At 46.1% G+C, this 18,816-nt stretch overlaps 4 protein-coding genes across 4 annotated transcripts; 3 read left to right on the forward strand and 1 right to left on the reverse strand.

The window, feature by feature from the left end:
* Positions 1–1,178: 1,178 nt before the first annotated feature.
* Positions 1,179–3,457, forward strand: F5Y00DRAFT_255955 (DNA mismatch repair protein MutL; the record flags this gene model as incomplete). Its single annotated transcript, XM_048010342.1, has 3 exons — positions 1,179–1,274; positions 1,328–1,507; positions 1,568–3,457. 3 exons carry the CDS (start codon positions 1,179–1,181, stop codon positions 3,455–3,457), a joined length of 2,166 nt encoding a protein of 721 aa, XP_047860425.1.
* A 2,440-nt stretch (positions 3,458–5,897) lies between these two features.
* On the forward strand, positions 5,898–10,133 carry F5Y00DRAFT_248517 (P-loop containing nucleoside triphosphate hydrolase protein). The gene is made up of 4 exons (XM_048009452.1): positions 5,898–6,797; positions 6,856–7,776; positions 7,829–8,578; positions 8,645–10,133. The coding sequence occupies exons 1-4, from the start codon at positions 6,077–6,079 to the stop codon at positions 9,961–9,963; spliced, it is 3,711 nt and encodes a 1,236-aa protein (XP_047860426.1). The 5' UTR covers positions 5,898–6,076; the 3' UTR covers positions 9,964–10,133.
* A 519-nt stretch (positions 10,134–10,652) lies between these two features.
* Positions 10,653–12,053, reverse strand: F5Y00DRAFT_248520 (uncharacterized protein). Its single transcript, XM_048009453.1, has 5 exons — positions 11,864–12,053; positions 11,527–11,776; positions 11,357–11,422; positions 11,194–11,274; positions 10,653–11,104 (listed from the first exon to the last, which is right to left on the reverse strand). The coding sequence occupies exons 1-5, from the start codon at positions 11,906–11,908 to the stop codon at positions 10,986–10,988; spliced, it is 561 nt and encodes a 186-aa protein (XP_047860427.1). The 5' UTR covers positions 11,909–12,053; the 3' UTR covers positions 10,653–10,985.
* Positions 12,054–14,075: 2,022 nt separating this feature from the next.
* Positions 14,076–17,340, forward strand: F5Y00DRAFT_255957 (Pro-apoptotic serine protease NMA111; the record flags this gene model as incomplete). Its single annotated transcript, XM_048010343.1, has 4 exons — positions 14,076–14,422; positions 14,482–14,678; positions 14,748–17,048; positions 17,111–17,340. 4 exons carry the CDS (start codon positions 14,076–14,078, stop codon positions 17,338–17,340), a joined length of 3,075 nt encoding a protein of 1,024 aa, XP_047860428.1.
* Positions 17,341–18,816: the final 1,476 nt, after the last annotated feature.

The following is an 18,816-nucleotide window of genomic DNA, read 5'->3' on the forward strand; positions in this document are numbered from 1 at the left end:
CGTAAGCCGGAATCGGGCTCCCTGCCTAGAAGCTAGTATATAAGTTGTATGATGCCGGAATAACAGTAGCATGCACAGGGGAGAATCCAATATTACCGATTCCGGGAAGCCATCATTATCCGGCTGGGCACTGGTGTTACTTATAAGCTTCGGTCTTCCTTCCGTATTCCGACAATGTGATATTCGCATTTTCGTAAAGCTCGGGATATCCCGAATCGTTAAGTTCATCACACTTTTTACATTTTACCTACCATGAGGATCCATTATCGAGTCGGCTCTTTCGTCGGAGGCAGTCTGACATGAACTTTGCTTAACATGAATCTACGGATATGCCTCAAATAGGCAAAGCCTGTCAGAAAACTACCTCCTATATCATGTACGTAAGCTGCCTAATTCACACCAATGTGTCTCATCACATATGATATTTGGTAGTCTTTTACCGTAGCAATCCTTAGACTTAATAATCCTCTAGCTTCGGCTCGCGAAATGAACAGCGAATATCGCAAAGTCTAAGATTGAGTCCTTTAACCAAGGAAGAATCTTAATGAATTTAGGAGTCCCTAGGGATAAAATAAATTAAGCTATTCTCTAGAGTTAAAAGACAATCGACGATGCTTTGTGACTAATAGTAATCTTAAGAACAACAAGCGCTTATGTGTGTTAATGGCAGTTTGTCAATTCCAATGGGCAGCCTCAGATCTAAAATCTAAAAAGGAGGTCCAAGCGCATGGATGAACACAGTACAAGATACAGTAAAGAATACAGTCTAATTCCCCTATCGATGCATATTCTGTGGACTTGGTAGGTGTTGATTGGCTACGCGACTTCCTCTCTTGCCTTACAGTACAACCTTGAATTCTAAGTTGCCACTCACTTCCACTCATTCATATCTTATTCAGAAGGCACAATCCAGTAAAATAACAAACCGCTACACTAATTCATCGCACTTACCGCTCGCTAATGCAAACGTAATCTCTACAACAATCCAAGTAGCGACCAAACAGATGAGAATCCAATTTCTCTCACTTTAGTTCTCATTATTTGAGCGGTATCGCCTGTGATAGACCTTGAGGCAAACTTTAGGTACCTGAACTAGAAGGTCAAAGGAGAGCCGAAAATGCGTGTCTACTATAAGACTTATACTTAATAGTGGTAATATCGCGATAGGTGGTATCAAGATGGCTGATCCCATGGAGCTTGATGAACCAAGAGGCACCAAACGAAAGGACCCATCGTCTCCAGATGAACACACTCCCCGCCGAATCAAGGCTAGTGTTCCTTTTCAATCCGATTAGGGAACGTAGGGCTGATTATCGACACCCTCTAGGCACTGGACCCAGACGTTGTGAACAAGATTGCTGCCGGCGAAATTATCGTAGCCCCAGTACATGCTTTGAAAGAATTGATCGAGAACGCGGTCGACGCAGGTTCGACCTCTCTAGAAGTACTAGTTAAAGATGGTGGTCTCAAGTTATTGCAGATTACCGATAATGGTCATGGAATTAATGTAAGTTCTCTCAATACTAATTGTTGTCGCGTACACCTAATTTCTTACGATGCCCGGCAGAAAGAGGACTTGCCGATCCTGTGTGAGAGATTTACCACGTCTAAACTCAAGAAATTTGAGGACTTGAGCAATATCTGCACCTATGGCTTCCGGGGTGAAGCCCTCGCCAGTATCAGCCACATTGCTCACTTAACGGTAACTACAAGGACTAAAGACTCTAATTGTTCGTGGCGAGCGCATTTCGACGGCGGCAAGCTATCACCTGCAAAGCCCGGGCAGCAGCCCGACCCTAAACCTATTGCTGGGCGTATTGGCACTCAGATATCAGTTGAGGACTTGTTCTACAATGTTCCAACGCGACGCAAAGCCTTTAGGTCCGCTTCCGATGAGTATAACAAGATCATTGATATGGTGGGGCGCTATGCCATTCACTGCGGTGGTGTCGCTTTCTCATGTAAGAAACATGGCGATTCGGGTACATCGATAACGGTGCAACAACAAGCTTCTACGATCGACCGTATTCGCCAGATCCACGGCAGCGCTGTTGCGAGTGAGCTGATAGAGTTCGCGGCGTCCGATGACCGCTGGGGTTTCAAGGCTTCAGGATGGGCAACAAATGCTAACTACCATATCAAGAAAACGACCCTCCTTCTTTTCATCAACCATCGCAGTGTCGATTCATCCAACATCAAGAAGGCGGTGGAACAGACATACTCCGCCTTCCTTCCTAAAAACGGACATCCATTCGTTTACCTGAGCCTTGAAATTGACCCTCAACGAGTCGATGTCAATGTCCATCCAACGAAGAAAGAGGTTAATTTTCTGAATGAGGATGAGATTATCCAATCTATCTGTGAAAATATCCGGGATAAACTAGCAGCAGTTGATACGAGTCGCACTTTCTTCACACAAACTCTACTCCCCGGTTCTATGCTTTCCGATACGCCCCAACCAGACGCGAGTAGCTCTTCTGTTAAAACACCGGGCGGTCCGCGAAAAGCGCTTGTGCGGCCCGATGAACGCAATATGGTTAGAACAGATGCTTCGCTGCGCAAGATCACCAGCATGTTCTCTGTGGCCTCGCCATTGCCAGCAACTCGTACGTCGAGTAATACCGCGCCCGATATAGGCCAAGAACCAGTCTACGAAACAACTGACCGTGAGCCGATTCTCTGTCGACTCACTAGTGTGCGCGAACTTCGCTCCGCTGTTAGAGACGATATGCACCACGAGCTCACTGAGATATTTGCTAATCACACCTTCGTGGGCATCGTAGACGAGAGACGCCGACTGGCCGCCATTCAAGGAGGCGTCAAACTCTTTCTTATCGATTACGGCAGAGCGTGTTTCGAGTATTTCTACCAGGTTGGGCTCACTGATTTTGGCAATTTCGGTGTTATAAAATTCCAGCCTGCGCTTGACCTACGTGAAGTCCTCAAAATTGCGGCTGAACAGGAAAAAGCTGCCGCTGCGGATGATGAATTTGATGTAGACGACGTTGTGGACACGGTGGCGGAACAGCTGATCGAGAGAAGGGAAATGTTGCTAGAGTACTTCAGTTTTGACATCTCTCCAGCCGGCGAGTTATCGAGCATGCCACTTCTCTTGAAGGGTTATACGCCATCTATGGCGAAATTGCCGCAATTTCTTCTCCGCCTTGGTCCCCATGTAAATTGGACGGACGAGAAGTTATGTTTCGAAACATTCCTCAAGGAACTAGCAACATTCTATGTCCCAGAACAGCTTCCGACGCTCCCAAGTAACGATGAGACTGAGGAAGATATCCCTGATGAGATCAAAGCAAGAAGAGAACAGATCCGACGCGCAGTGGAACATATCTTCTTTCCAGCATTCAAGGCAAGATTGGTAGCGACAAAGTCGTTCATGATGGGTGGTGTACTTGAGTTGGCAAGCCTCAAAGGACTTTATAGGGTCTTTGAACGTTGCTGATGTGCGCGCGGAGCATTTGATACCCATTTGCATTGCGAATATAGTAAAAATTGCTGATTATAGAAAGGTTGAGTCCAGTCATCCTATGTATATTGATTTGTAAGAGGGAATCTTTGGGATAGGCTTATATTATATTGCTAATTATATATTATTCAGGTATCGTAGTTTCTATGTGTTCTACCGAGACTGAGAAGGACATGGTTAAAGGGGGACGCGAGGGAAGGATCTGGTTATCTGGTATCCGCGCGGCTAATGGGTTCCACTTACACAACCGTTATAGAACGGACGCAACAGACAATAAGCACTCTTATACGCTTTCTACTTCTCATTACTTTCTAGACGAGATATTTCCTCAGCGAAAGATAACTTCAGTTATCCAATAACTTGCTTCAACAGGTCTCTTGCTTGCTAAATCGTCGTCTTTACTATATCTGAAGCTAGTTCGGTAGTTTCAACGACCGAAAGCGAATACCGGGAAACAACTTGGTAGTTAAGGGCCCCCTATTTGGACTCGAGAAAATATACGACTACGAGAAAGGAGGCCACCACCCGTCCATTTAGGCGACATTATACACTCTCGCTACAAACTAATCCATAAATTAGGAACTGGCGGTTACGCAAACATGTGGCTCTGCCGCGACAACTCTAGGGATACGCCTAAATATGTAGCTCTGAAGATCATGACAGCATGTAGGGATCACTTCGAGGACGAGACGGATGCGGGGAATCGAGTAATAGAGGTTCGCAGAGGTTCTAACAGGAGGAGCCCAGGCCCCGGCGCTCTAGGTGCACTGGTTATGCAAAGGCCACAACCAAGGTCGCTACAGTAGACGTTTTCTCAAGGCCTACTCTATGAGAATAGTCACGGCCTGGGGGAAATTCAGCGAGGTATCCCTCGGGGAAATCGAAATATTTTCAAACCTTCTCTCAAAAGTTACTAACGTATACCCCTGATAACCGCTTTACAGCCAGCTACAAGGTAATAAAGCATGATTGATTCAAACATGGGTTTTGAGATACTTGGCCCATCCGGATTTTCGACCGTAGCTTAATTCCGGTCAGAGGACGTTAAGGCTAGGAGCAGGCGTCCTAAATTATGGTATCACCCCAACCGTGCAAATAGAAAACTGACTCCTGATTTCAGCACAAGGCTGTACACATCAAAGAGGCTTAAACTGTACATGCTGGCCTTAATACGCCTCGGAATCTACCTTGCTACCCAACCTACCTTATAATGCATACGCCCGAAAGCCGCGTGTACCACTCAATAAAAAATATCCTTGGTTTACATAAGTTTGCCACAAAGCAATATCGCAAAGACTTACCACTGTATCAAAAAAGCATAGTTAAGTGCTGGATATAGGGTTTCATTCAGAACATAGCCGTAGGCAGATAAATGTAACCAAGGTGTTGCTTGCTGGTTGGTCAAATCCCAACCAACCATATAAACTTAGCACACTCTACACGAATAGAGCTGGTCGCTATTCAATCAATATAGAATATTCGTAGGCGAAGCAAAAGCATTCATAAAGCCTTCACTTAGTATAGGTATAATGTATCAGCACCTAAGGCCAGCCTCGTATCTGGTTGCATAAGCTGAATGTAGGCCTACGACAACAAAGAGCGTTCTTGGTTATTCATTGGCGGCTTCTTCTAGAGCCTGCTTTACATTGAGCAGATTGCTGTGCTGTGTCTCTGGAGTTAATATCTCCACTGCCACGTCTAGGCCTCGACTCTGCCCTCGACCTAGATGAGACTGTAAAGTGACATTATTAAATTGAGTTAGCCTTGTCACTTATTAGATACCTCATATACATACATACCATAGCGGCAAAATGTGGTTTTGTGGAATGATTATTAAAATTGGAATGGCCTAATAAAATGCGGAACCTACTACAAGTTTAAGGTTTTTAATTAAATAATAGGTAATAAAAGTAAGTTAAAGCCTAAAACTATTTCGTAAATGTTAAAATAATTCTTAAAAATGGAATAGTTCCATTATATTTTTTTTTAAAAAAAAATTCTAAGTTTTTTTTAAAATTAAGCTTATAAAAATAAAAATCAAATAAAATTTTATATTAATTCGATAAAATTAACCACCTCGTCCCATTAACTTAAACGTTTAAATACCCCCACTATGGAATAATATAAGCGCGGGAGCTATAAGTTTAAAGATTAATCTTTTTAATTTTAAGCCCATTTTTTTATTTTTAAAAAGGCATTCCAACTTTTAAAATCATTTCAACTTTTATAAAATCATTCCAACCTTTTTAAAATCATTTTAACCCTTATAAAATTATTTTAACGTTTATAAAATTATTTAATTTAAATTAAAACATTATTATACATAAAATTATTATAATAGGTTAAAACTATTCCATGAAACCACATTATGCCGTTATAGTATATATATTTACTAATTATTAATTTCCTATTTAAAGAAACACCCGCAGTTTCTCAGGGCATTACTTGTTATCTGACATCGTTTACTTTTTATCATTATCTTTTTCGTCTATTTCCTTGGAATTTATTAAGGCATCTCCCGATACCAGAGTCAATTCCAGAGCTATCTATTATTGTTCTTCATACAATATCGACCTTGCCAATATTATAGAAGCCATGGAGTCTGCTCGGCTTCGATCTCTGGTCGATACTATAGCTTCCGATCTCCAGAACACCCCAGATCAGATCCATCTACCAGATATTACTCTAGAAGCTAACTCAACATCAAGTTCACACCCTGCTACCCCTCTCAGTGGCACCTCTACTGTACCAACAGATATATCTCAGGGAGCAAATACTAGTTCGGAAGTCAACGGTAGTAAAACTATATCTCTACCTTTACCACCTATTTTCAGCCCCTCTGATCCTCAGGAGATGCATAACTTAATGCTTCCGCTTGTCTTTTCGGAGTCGTTCCAAACCCTGAAGGAACGTCAGGACAGACTATCACAGGGTAACGATAGATCGTCCTGCCCCAATTCACCAACTCCCCAGTCTTCGTCTGGCAACCTATCCTCGTCCCAGTCGTGCCCAAGTTCCCCCCGTCCAGGCCCAGAGAATCCTGACACCACCACCGGCCGGCCTACATATAAGCCCCCTCCTGACGAGAGACCTTTCAACTTCGTGCCGTCTGCTGCGAGCCAAGAGTGGACTCGTAGGAAGGTGTTAGATGGCGAGACCAACGATGTCCTTGACGAACTGATGCGATATGAAGGATTGGAAGAGGTCAAGCAACAGTTTCTGGACATCAAATCCAAGGTCGATGTCTGCAAAGAGCAAGGCCGAGATCTGAAGTCGGAACGTTTCAATATTGTTTTCCAGGGGAACCCCGGAACGGGTGAGTAATGATGAGTGTTTACCGACATGACACATCCAAGCTAATAGAAGATTCTTAGGTAAAACAACATTTGCCCGCTTATACGCTAAGTTTCTGCGTAGCTTGAACATTCTCGAGTCCGACTGCGTGAAGGAAACTACCGGCATCAAAATAGCTACCAAAGGCACTGCAGCAATTAAGAGGAAGATCAAAGGGATGCTTCACCCCTATCGCAACGATCGCATCGGCGGGGTTTTATTTGTCGACGAAGCTTACCAGCTGACTGCTCCATATGCTGATAGCGTTGGACGGGCAGCTTTGGACATAATACTCACGATGATGGAGAACAACGTCGGCAAACTTGTCGTTATATTTGTCGGCTACAAGGACGAGATGGAATCATTCTTCGAGCACAATCCCGGCTTGAGTAGCCGGATCCCCTATACAATGAACTTCGCAGACTTCACCGACGGCGAACTCTGGAAGATATTAAGTGACAATATTACGAGCGAATACGGCGGAAAGATGAAGGTCGAGGGTGGTATGAATGGGCTTTACATGCGCATCGCCATTCGTCGGCTTGCCCAAAACCGCGGTAGCAGGAGCTTCGGTAACGCGCGCGCTGTACAGAACCTCTTATCTAGGATCGCGCATCGACAGGCACAGCGTATAGCGAGAGAGAGGAAATACGGCGGGAGGCCAGACATCTTCCTTTTTACGAAAGAAGATCTGATCGGCCCAGATCCGGCCACTGCCAGCACAAGCAGCGAGGCATGGATTGAACTGCAAAGGCTCATCGGACTCAACCAGGTTAAGGAGTGTGTGCGAAGCATGATCAAGACGATTCAACACAACTACCTTCGCGAGTTAGCCGAGCGTCCTCCTCTCAAGTTCTCACTAAACCAACTATTCGTGGGAAATCCTGGTACGGGAAAAACAACGGTAGCCAAGTTGTACGGCCGAATCCTAGCTGACTTGGGCTACCTCAGCAATGGCGATGGTGAGTTTCGTCTTCCTAAAATGATATGGCCCTATTAACTAACATTCTCAAGTGGTTTTGAAGAACCCGGCTGACTTCATCGGCGACTGTCTTGGAAAATCCGAAGCGAAGACAAGGAAGATTTTGGACGCCACCGTTGGTAAGATACTGGTGATTGACGAGGCGTACATGCTTGACGCCGGCGATCCCGGCAGAGAGCAGGATAAATTCAAGACAGGAGTGATTGATACATTGGTCTCGATGGTCCAGGGAGTACCTGGAGAAGACCGATGTATCATCCTCATTGGATATGAAGATAAGATCAAGGACATGTTCCAGAACGTTAACCCAGGTCTCTCACGACGTTTCCCCATCGAGCGACCCTTCCGCTTTGAGAACTTTGATATCTCGCAGCTAGAACAGATTCTAGGGCTTAAAATGGCCCAGCAAGGGCTTACTGCTACTGATCATGCTATCAAGGTAGCTCTCGAGGTCCTCGAAAGGTCATTGATGCGTCCTAATTTCACAAACGCCGGCGAGATCGACAGCCTTCTTTCTATGGCCAAGACGAATTATGAAATGAGATTATCTGCAATGCCCATAATCAGTTTAGACACTGACATAGAGATGGAGGCAGCAGACTTCGATCCTGGCCATGATAGAGGATCTCTAGTCGACTGCCGTAAGCTGATGGATGGCCTAGTACACAGCACCATCACCGACAAATTCGTTGGGTACCAAAAGCGATGCTTTGGGGCAAGGAAGCATGGATTAAACCCGAGGGAGCAGGTCCCGACGAGCTTCATATTCAAAGGACCATCAGGTACGCACACCCGAAGGATCAACGGACACCTAACTTGAACTTATTATTAACTTTATCTCCTTACAGGCACTGGGAAAACTGTCACCGCACAGAAGATGGGAGAACTTTTCTACAATATGGGACTTTTAGCGACATCCCAAGTAGTCGAATGCACCGTGGCCGATCTCCTAGGTCAGTACGTTGGCCAGACGGTCCCTAAGACACGAAAGAAGCTCCAGGAAGGTGTCGGGCGGGTTCTTTTCATCGACGAGGCCCATAGACTTGTTCAAGGACAATATGCGACTGAGGCAGTCGACGAGCTAATCCAGTTCCTTACCCGACCGTCGCATAAGGGCAAGATGATCGTGATCCTAGCTGGCTATACGGCAGAAATGCATAACCTCATATCGACTCGGCCGGCCCTTGCGAGTCTCTTCCCAGAGGAGATTACCTTTGATAACATCCCTCTCGATGATTGCGTTGCGTTGCTTGCCAAGGAGCTTGAATTCAGCAAGTTTACAAGTGAAGCAGGGTTCCTCACGAACCCAAGCTCGCCGGACTATGGAAAAGTCAAGAGGCTCTTCCGCGCTATGCAATCGATCCCCAGCTGGAGCAATGCCCGTGACGTGAGAAACTTATCGAGGAGAATCCTTGGGGGATTCCTTGAGTCCGTCGACTATGATTGCGCCCACCAGGCCCGGGTCATCTCCGCAGAACATATCACAAGCTGTATGTCGCAGATGATCACGCAGCAGAGAGACCGCTGTACTACCACGGCATCAAATGGCAAGACGGCCTCGCCACAGCAGCCGTCCACCAGGGGACTGGACTCCCACCCAATGATGTTTAACCCGCAGCCAGAAACACCACCTCCGGTTGCCTCTACCTCCTATGCACCTAGAGCAGAAAGCAGCTTTTCTACCGCGAACAATAGCGCCTCGGTTAGAAGCCAAGGCCAAGGCCTCAACAACTTTTTAGCGTCTCAAGCCGCTGCCGTCCACACAGGAACGAATGGACCGCAAACCAACCGTAATACGCAAGGGCAGAACGCGCCAAGCGCAGACATACGTGAAGAGGGCGTGTCCGACGCCGTCTGGCAGGAACTTGCCAAGGCGAAGAAGATCGAAAGCGCACGACGCGTCCTGCGCAATACGGAAATCAAACGACTAGAGCGCAGCTTGCGAGACGCCGAAAAGAGCGGCGATGGCTCGGCGTGCGATGCGCTGCGGAGCCAACTCTCGGCGACTCAGCAGCGCATACGGGACGAAGAAAGGGTACAGCAGGCCATACGGCAAATGAACGTCTGCGTTAATGGATTTGCTTGGAATAAGGTTGCCGGTGGTTATCGATGCGAAGGCGGAATGCATTTTGTGACTGATGAGGATGTTCAGTCGAGATTGATATAGTAGCTGAAGCGTTCGCTCTGTGAACAACTACATACCTACCTATACTAATGATCAGAAGTAACAATGTAATACTACCTAGCTGCCACTATTAGAATGCGAAACTATCAAGATGGCATTATCAGAATAGAGAGGGATATAGAATACATCTTATATATAATATTGAAGAAAAAAAGAAAGAAAAAAGAAAAAAGAAGACTAAAACGTACAACACCGGGGATTCACTGGTCGTCACCGACCCAATTACTAATCCGGCGGTATCCGGCTTGTCTAGGGGAGAGCGGACGGGATCCCGAATTTTCCAGATCCTATGGTCGTACGTGATAGTTTGTGTGGTTTTTACAACTTATATACCTGGTGTTTTGGTTCTTGATTAAAGGGGGGGCTTCATCTCTATGGCCCGGATTCTCATCGACTTAGCTGCCAAACATTCACCTCCTACTCTCTCTACGCATGGAAACTATTAATTTTCCGTGATGATAAATAATTCCATTTGGGATTTAATTTACTTGGAAATTCATTCTTGAGGAAGTCGAGGAGGATAATGGAGGATGGTTTTGCTATGTTAGCCCAGAGAGCACATGGGATGAATTGTCATTTCAATCAATACCGGATAAAATCTCATGTTCTAAAATTCATTTTTGAAATTCACGCGCAAGTAATCATTTTGCTGTACTATTGTAAATGTGCGCATAACTGCTGAAACTAGATGTAGTCACTATCTGATCATGCCTCCTCCTGGCATAAAACATCGCGAAGACCGAGACTCTAAGGGCTTTTTCGCCTACGCATTGAAAGCTCTCTTACGAAGAACAAGCGCAACTCTCTGTTTGCTGTATAAAATGAATGAAGTGCATAACGCAAAGCACGGAAGAGGATACCGCGAATGACCGACAACCAGTTTGTGTCTGTTATGAGAGGCTCCAGGCTGTGTTGGATGAAGCCTGCGCTTGCTAGCTGAGATAAGAGATCCATGGAAGGAAGACTAGAGGTTGCTGTTGGCCTTTTTGAATGAGGTGGCGCATTCACACCTCACCTTCATCTTGGGGATCGTCGGCATCCACAGGCTCCTCGAGCTTGACCTTCGGCTCTCCGTTCTTGGCACCCCTAGTGGAACGGACAGGTCTGCTCTTGGTAACGGCGACTATGTTGTATGCGTATAAGTAAGCAATATAATCTTAAAATGTGAAAGGGGAAGAGGAATAGTGAACGGTGTGGGGGTGAGTCACATACCAGCGTCTGCATTGGAGTCATCTGCCTCTTTCTCGTCGTCGGACGAAAGGCGAGCTTTCTTGACGGAGACCTTATCCTCCTCTATTATGGAGATGTCAGTACCTGGAAGCTAAAAAGATAAAAAGGAAGGAAGGGAGGGTAGGGTTCAAGTCAAACTACGTACCATCGTCACTAACCCAATCGGAGTAGGTTCTCTTCTGAGTTCTCTGACGGGAACCACGGCGGGGAGCTGTAGTAATACGTAGTGTCAGCAACTAAACGTATCGTGATTATGGATAGATAAAACATCTTAGGATGGAAAGAGATGATCAAGCTAGTTAGGTAGTAACATACAGTCGGTAGACTTCGTAGGCGTCTTCTTTTTGCCACGACTGCCGTTGGTGGTCGCGCCTGCCTCAGCTTCCTCGCCGCTGTCATTGTCGTTGTTCTTACTACCATTGCGGTAGGCAGCTGCCTCAGCACGGAGGTTTGACCAAGTGTGCCTGAGGCTTCTGGGTGTGCGGCCGGGCATTTTAAGCTCGTCAAAGGGAATACCCTTGCCAGACGGGTGCACGCGATCAATGACCTGAAGAAGAAATTCAAGCTATTCGGTATATTTCATTAGTAGCGGTTCGACATAAGTTATATCCTGCCGTTGAAGCAGGTTGGTAGGAAGCTATGGTCTGCATACCTTCTCCTGCGGGCTCCAAGCTTTGCCGGCTTTGCCACTCGACATGGTGTTGGATGAGCCGATGAGTTGTTGAAGAGTGTTTGGGTAAGTGGTGAATGTCTGTTCTTGAGATTTTGGTTAGTTAAGGTATGGTATGGAAGGTGGTAAGATGGAAAGGAAGTGTGACGGATGTGAATTTCTTGGATAGTGCAGATGGATGGGTGGTTTATGGCGGGCTAGGTGTGGTAGGTACGGGTTATAGAAATTCACGGGCAGTGGCGTCGTGCCGTGAGTACGTAGGCAATAGCATGTATCTAATGCAAAGTGCTTGCATAGAAACGTAGAAGGGAAACACCCTTGGAAAGGCATTTCTTGCGTACTTGGGTATTTTTACTTACCTAGGTAGGTATTGGAGTTGAGAAGCTGGGCAGTTTCTTGCTGATAGAAACGACCACAACGGAGGATATAACGGAACTTTATAGAAAATGTTTGGAGTCCTATGTACAAACCAACTTAACCCATTGGCACACTTCAGGAAATGGCTATAGTTACTTCCGTTTCCTAGGTTTTCTTACGCGTCTATCCAGTGCGAATATTTGAGAAATACTAAGAGGTAGTTATGCAGTTTACTGCACATAATGCGGTAGGCATATCACATTTTTGATGATGGATCATATTTTCTCTTCATATTTTCTCTTATCATGCCTTCGTGGGCATAGAATAGTTTCCTGTGAATGAGGCTGGTGCAGAAGCGAATGAGGCTAGATGCTGTCAACCCATGAAAAAAAGTAAAAAAAGTAAAGGCAGTAGGCATGTTCAACACCCTCACAGAAGTATCACCAGCGTTGAGCCTTAGGACTAGGCTAGGCAACTGTGATAGGATTGTGATACTCGACGGAAGGCGATAGCTATAACACCGAGGAACATGATCTTGAATGACAAGTCACACGACTCTTTTTGATTATCTGTTATTGTAGCGAAAACGCCAATGCTTCTACCCAAGGTACGTATGTAGGTGGGCGTTTTAGGTGGTCTAAGAGCAGGCTTATGCAACAATACCTGCGACATGGGGGTTAATAACATTTATCAGAGCCGAGACTATCGCGGGGTGGCAATGCAAACCAAACATATTTTATCGTGTAAAACTCCCGCCTTATAATGAAGGAATGAAGGCTCTTGGGCTGTTTGAATCAGCAATATTGTGTATTAATAATTGATTTTTACTTACTTTTTATGTCCAGTTCGTATCTCGGGACTACTCTTATCCTTGTTAAAGAACTTGTACCTTCAAGTTTTTATAACTTAGGATAATATAGTCCTTAACCACTATCTAAATTTATCGTGGAAATAGAAATAGAGATATCCAATACTCGTATTTACCTTATAAGAGCCTCTTCTATTATCCACGTGCAAAATGTCCGTTTAGAGTAACATTCCTATTCAAAGTAAACAATCTGTACTCGTTCTGATTAGTTAATCCCGACCTCTTTCGTTCGTGGACCCCGAAGCTAAGATAACGGATCGTTATCGCACCCTTGCCCCTTGCTACCTATATCGTCCAGCAAAACTTAATCTGTATCTACCTACCATCTAGTAAGTAGGAGCTGCAGGCTGTCCACCTACACCTACACCTACCTAACATATTTTACCGACCGATCGGGAAGGATATGGATGAAAAGCTTCCAAAAAGCTACTAACAACATTAGCTGCCTTCATCCGGGTTCGCATAAGGCGGTCCTTTTTGCATTGCGTCAAGACTCAAGAACATAATCTCGAATTGGTTATCAGCAGGGATTGTGGGAACATACGTACGGAATATTTCAGAATCGATTCTGACAATTAGCCCAGAGTTTTAGTGATACCATCCGCGTCACCTTCGTTACCTACTTCATCCTCATCATTACCACAATCACTACCTCGATGCAAAGGTTATCTGTCATAAGTGTGAAATAGATGAGTGAGACAACACGTTGGAAGGTATTGGCGCTGGATGAGGCACCTATTGCCTTTGCGCATTGCTGAGTCAGGCCTCTCTCGGCTTCTTCACTCGTCATCAGGCTTCTCTTCGAGGCTCTCTCCAGAGCGACCTTCAGGGCTCCCTTCAGGGCTCCCTCAGCCTATATCGCCGCTACAGTGCGGATCTACTCCCAACAATCGACACAGACTCACCATTTGTCTTACACGTCCATTCACTACAGAGACACGTTCTCGTCACCAATCGACTCCTACAGTCATGAATGGATCAAGTCCAACCTCGCGCTCTAAGCGCAAAGCTCCCTTCTCCCCCGACGAGCACGGTCGTCTTCATAAACACCTCCGACCCGCAAACCGAAGGCTATCCCCGAGCGAAAACACACCAGATACCGAATTACCAAGTTTTATGGAAAGTGATATGGCTACGGACGAAGAACTAGCACCCTACCCACCACAACCTGTGCCTGATACGGCAGAATGGCAGGCTACCATAGAGAAGGTCGTTAGGAATGTTGTCTCTATTCGTTTTTGTCAGACCTGTTCCTTCGACACGGATGCTGCATGCGCCAGCGAAGCCACTGGATTTGTCGTTGATGCCGAGAAAGGGTAAGATGGCTCGATAATAAATAAATACTATGGGGTTTCGTCTGCTAACACCTTAATAGATATATCCTTACCAATAGACATGTTGTCGGCGCCGGTCCTTTCTGGGGTTATGTCGTATTCGACAACCATGAGGAAGTCGATGCGCACCCCGTCTACCGGGACCCCGTCCACGACTTCGGCATTTTGCGCTTCGACCCCAAAGCGATCAAATACATGCCTGTTTCGGCCCTCCCTATCCGTCCGGATCTAGCAAAAGGTATGTTATATTCCCTAATACAGGGTTAAATACATGGTTAAGCGTAGATTTCTAACCATATTACTTTAGTTGGTGTGGAAATAAGAGTTGTTGGAAATGATGCTGGCGAAAAGCTTAGCATCCTTTCCGGCGTCATTAGCCGGTTAGATCGCAACGCCCCCGAATACGGCGAGGGTTACAGCGACTTTAATACTAATTATTACCAAGCTAACGCTGCCGCAAGCGGTGGTAGCTCTGGCAGTCCGGTCGTAAATATCGATGGTTTTGCCATAGCACTGCAAGCTGGTGGGAGATCTGATGGTGCATCAACCGACTATTTCCTACCCCTCGACCGACCGTTACGGGCTCTTCGCTGTATACAGGAAGGACGGCCAGTTGAACGGGGTACTATTCAGTGTCAATTCCTCATGAAGCCATTTGACGAGTGCCGTAGGCTTGGCCTAACGCCGAATTGGGAGAAGGCGGTTCGGGAGACGTTTCCTAAGGAGACCAATATGCTTGTTGCTGAGATAGTCCTCCCGGAAGGCCCTTCTCACAATAAGATCGAGGAAGGAGACGTTCTCCTGAAGGTAAATGGTGAGATGATCACCCAATTTATCAGGCTGGATGACATTTTAGACTCGAACGTCGGCAAAACCATCCGGGTGACTCTGCAACGAGGAGGTGAAGATATCGACATCGACATTGAAGTCGGAGACCTTCATGCAATCACACCGGACCGTTTCGTGACTGTCTCCGGGGCTAGCGTTCATAATCTATCCTATCAACAAGCACGACTCTACGGAGTAGCCATTGAGGGCGGCGGTGTCTTCGTTTGTGAATCGACTGGTTCTTTCCGTTTCGATAGTGCAGATAATGGCTGGATGATCCAAAGCGTTGACCAGAAGAAGACACCCAACCTAAATACTTTCATCGACGTCGTGAAGCAGATCCCCGACAAGAAGCGTGTTGTAGTTACATATAAACACCTTAGGGACCTTCACACCCTCAATACCACAATCATTAATGTCGACCGACATTGGTCTGCTAAGATGCGGCAGGCTACGCGAAACGACACAACCGGGTTGTGGGACTTTGAAGATATTGCCGATGCCTTACCCCCTGTACCTCCAGTACGCCGCAAGGGTGCTTTCATCCAGCTAGAGCACACATCACACCCCGCTGTAGCTGATCTAGTTCGCAGCTTCGTGCGTGTAGGTTGTACAATGCCTCTCAAACTGGATGGATTCCCCAGGAACAGGAAGTGGGGAATGGGCCTAGTGATCGATGCCGAGAAGGGATTGGTAATTATCTCAAGAGCAGTCATCCCTTACGACTTGTGCGATATTTGGATTACGATTGCCGATTCCATCGTCGTCGAAGGCAAAGTTGTCTTTATGCATCCACTCCAGAACTACGCCATTATCAAGTATGATCCGGCGCTTGTTGATGCGCCGGTGCTAAGTGCGAGGCTCAGCAAAGACAACATCACGCAAGGAGCGTCAACAACCTTTATCGGATATAATAGGAGTGGCCGAATTGTTCACGCCGCCACTACAGTTACCGAGATAACTACGGTGGCCATTCCTGCTAACTCGGGCGCGCCGAGGTACAGGGCAACCAATGTCGACGCAATCACTGTAGACACCAATCTTAGCGGTCAATGTGGAAGCGGAGTCCTTGTTGACAAGGATGGAATTGTACAAGCTTTATGGTTGACTTATCTAGGGGAAAGGTCCTCTGGGTCGAGAGACGAAGAGTATCACCTAGGGCTTGCTACACCGACTCTACTCCATGTTATATCACAAATTCAGCAAGGTCAAGACCCCAAGCTACGTATGTTGCCCATGGAATTCCGACCCGTCGCCATGTCCCAAGCTCGCGTCATGGGGGTTTCGGAGGATTGGATACACAAAGTCTTCTCGGCGAATAAACACAGCCATCAACTCTTTATGGTTTCGAAATGTACCTTTGAGCGCGACAACCGTCCTGCCGTCTTGCTCGAGGGCGATATAATCCTAACCCTCAACGGGAAGATTATCACCCGCGTATCAGAGCTAGATGTCATGTATTCGCATGAGGTGCTCGATGCTGTTATCGTCCGGGAAAGCCAAGAGATGCATCTCCAAGTCCCGACGTCACCGGCTGACAATGTGGAAACGAACCACGCCATTTCGTTCTGTGGAGCTATCCTTCACGTCCCTCATCTTGCGGTTAGGCAACAAATAAGCAAGCTCGCGAGTGAGGTATACGTGTCCGCTCGGAGTAGAGGTTCACCCGCATATCAATACGGGCTTGCACCAACCAACTTCATCACACATGTCAATGGAAAGCCAACACCGGATCTCAAGACTTTCTTAGAGAATGTAGTTAAGATCCCGGATAACACTTGTAAGGCTTCCCTCCCTCTTTCAACATACCTGGTGGCGTAAGATTAGCTAACATGCTCTTAGATTTCCGATTGAAGGCTATGACTTTTGATAACCAACCGTGGATTATCACGATGAAAAAGAACGAACACTATTTCCCGACGATGGAGTGGATAAAGGACGGCTCGGAACCTTGCGGCTGGCGACGCATCACGTACGAGAGCGGCAAGCCTGTGGAGGGCGAGCCTACGGATGGGATTCTCCCGGTGCAGGAAGGTGAAGATGCTGACGATATGGATGACGGTGGGATTTAGAAATTTGGTCTATTTGCGAATCGCCCAAATATGATTTGGTTCCGCGCTTAGGCGCAATGCCGTTTCTCTAATAGAGTTCTTTGTACATAATGAGTTACTGTATACAACCAAGTTATATAGCATCACCTACTGGGGTGGCTTGGTTGGCAGGTTATGTTTTGATTACATATTTATAGTTATAATTTTGTGGTCGAGTTTCTTATAAGAGCCGCAATTTTCATTTCATCTTTTGTTATATGTTATATTAAATTTGACTGTATCTGCAAAGAAAGATGTTCTAGGAGGCCAAGGCGACCTTTGATATAGATCCTTGTTTGCAAATTAGTATAGTTAACGAGAGTTTTAAAAAAAATAATATGTCTGTAGCAAGCTCAAGGTACCTGTGTACCTACCTATATATGCAGATGCTAGGCAGGTGCAACCGTAGAAACCAACGATGCCAACTGCTATGCCCTGACCGAGCAACAAACGGTCCGTCAACGACGAAATGGAAGCTTATCATATCCAACAACAGTTCTTTCCCTCGCCGCCCCACGGCTGGCACACTCGCACAATGGCACTATGGCGTATTTGAATCCGTACGAAATCACACAAAACACTCAACCCGAACCCGAAGTGCGCCGGGTTCGAGTGCCGGGGGCGGCACGGTGGGGTCCGGGGATTTTGTGGCGGCGCACCCACATGGCACACTCGTTGATAGGTACATGGTGGGGAACTGGGGGATTGTGGGTACGGGCGGGAGGGGGCACTACACTATTAGGACACGCATTCACGGCACTGAGAAGGGGGGTTGTAGGTTAGAGGGCTCAGGGGGATTGGCGATGGGACGGGGATTGGGAGGAGGTGGGCAAAGGAGGAGAGGAAAGGAGGTGGTGGGCACTACTTTTTTTCTTTCTTTCATGAGTTCTCTCCTACATTAGGTACACTGTGAGTGAGTAATGGTTAATTCATGTATACCAAGTTAATAGTCTTTATTTTCTTTTATTTTATACATCTTGTTTCAATTCACTTTATCGTAATAGCTTAGAGAATATAAAGTGAGCTGTTTAACCTTCCCTTTTCGATATAATAACTCTTGACAATCTTATCACGTATAATTACCCTAAATACCTAGTAGTCATGCTTACTTTATGTCACAACCCATGCCACTACAATCTTAAAAGACAATTGGATATGCGAATCGAAACGGTATTAATATTTTCGTAGGTTCTTCCAAAAATAGAATGCTATCCTAGATATGTATAGGGAGTAAGTAGTAGGTAAGTCAGGATAACTCTATAAGGATACCGTCGAGGCAATCCACCAATCCCGTTATCCCAGCAGCCTACCCGCCCCCAGAGATTGATGCTCTTTTATGCAAATGCCATCCTCGAGCCCTAATTATATGCAAGCAGCGAAGGTGCGAAAACAAACAACTCCCAGAACCCCAACAGCTCAACGCACCAAAACCTATGCCGGTCCACCTCGACGGTCCGG

The sequence above is a fragment of the Daldinia vernicosa genome, assembly GCF_022497035.1.
Source record: "Daldinia vernicosa strain CBS 139.73 unplaced genomic scaffold F5Y00scaffold_73, whole genome shotgun sequence".
Lineage (NCBI taxonomy): Eukaryota > Fungi > Ascomycota > Sordariomycetes > Xylariales > Hypoxylaceae > Daldinia > Daldinia vernicosa.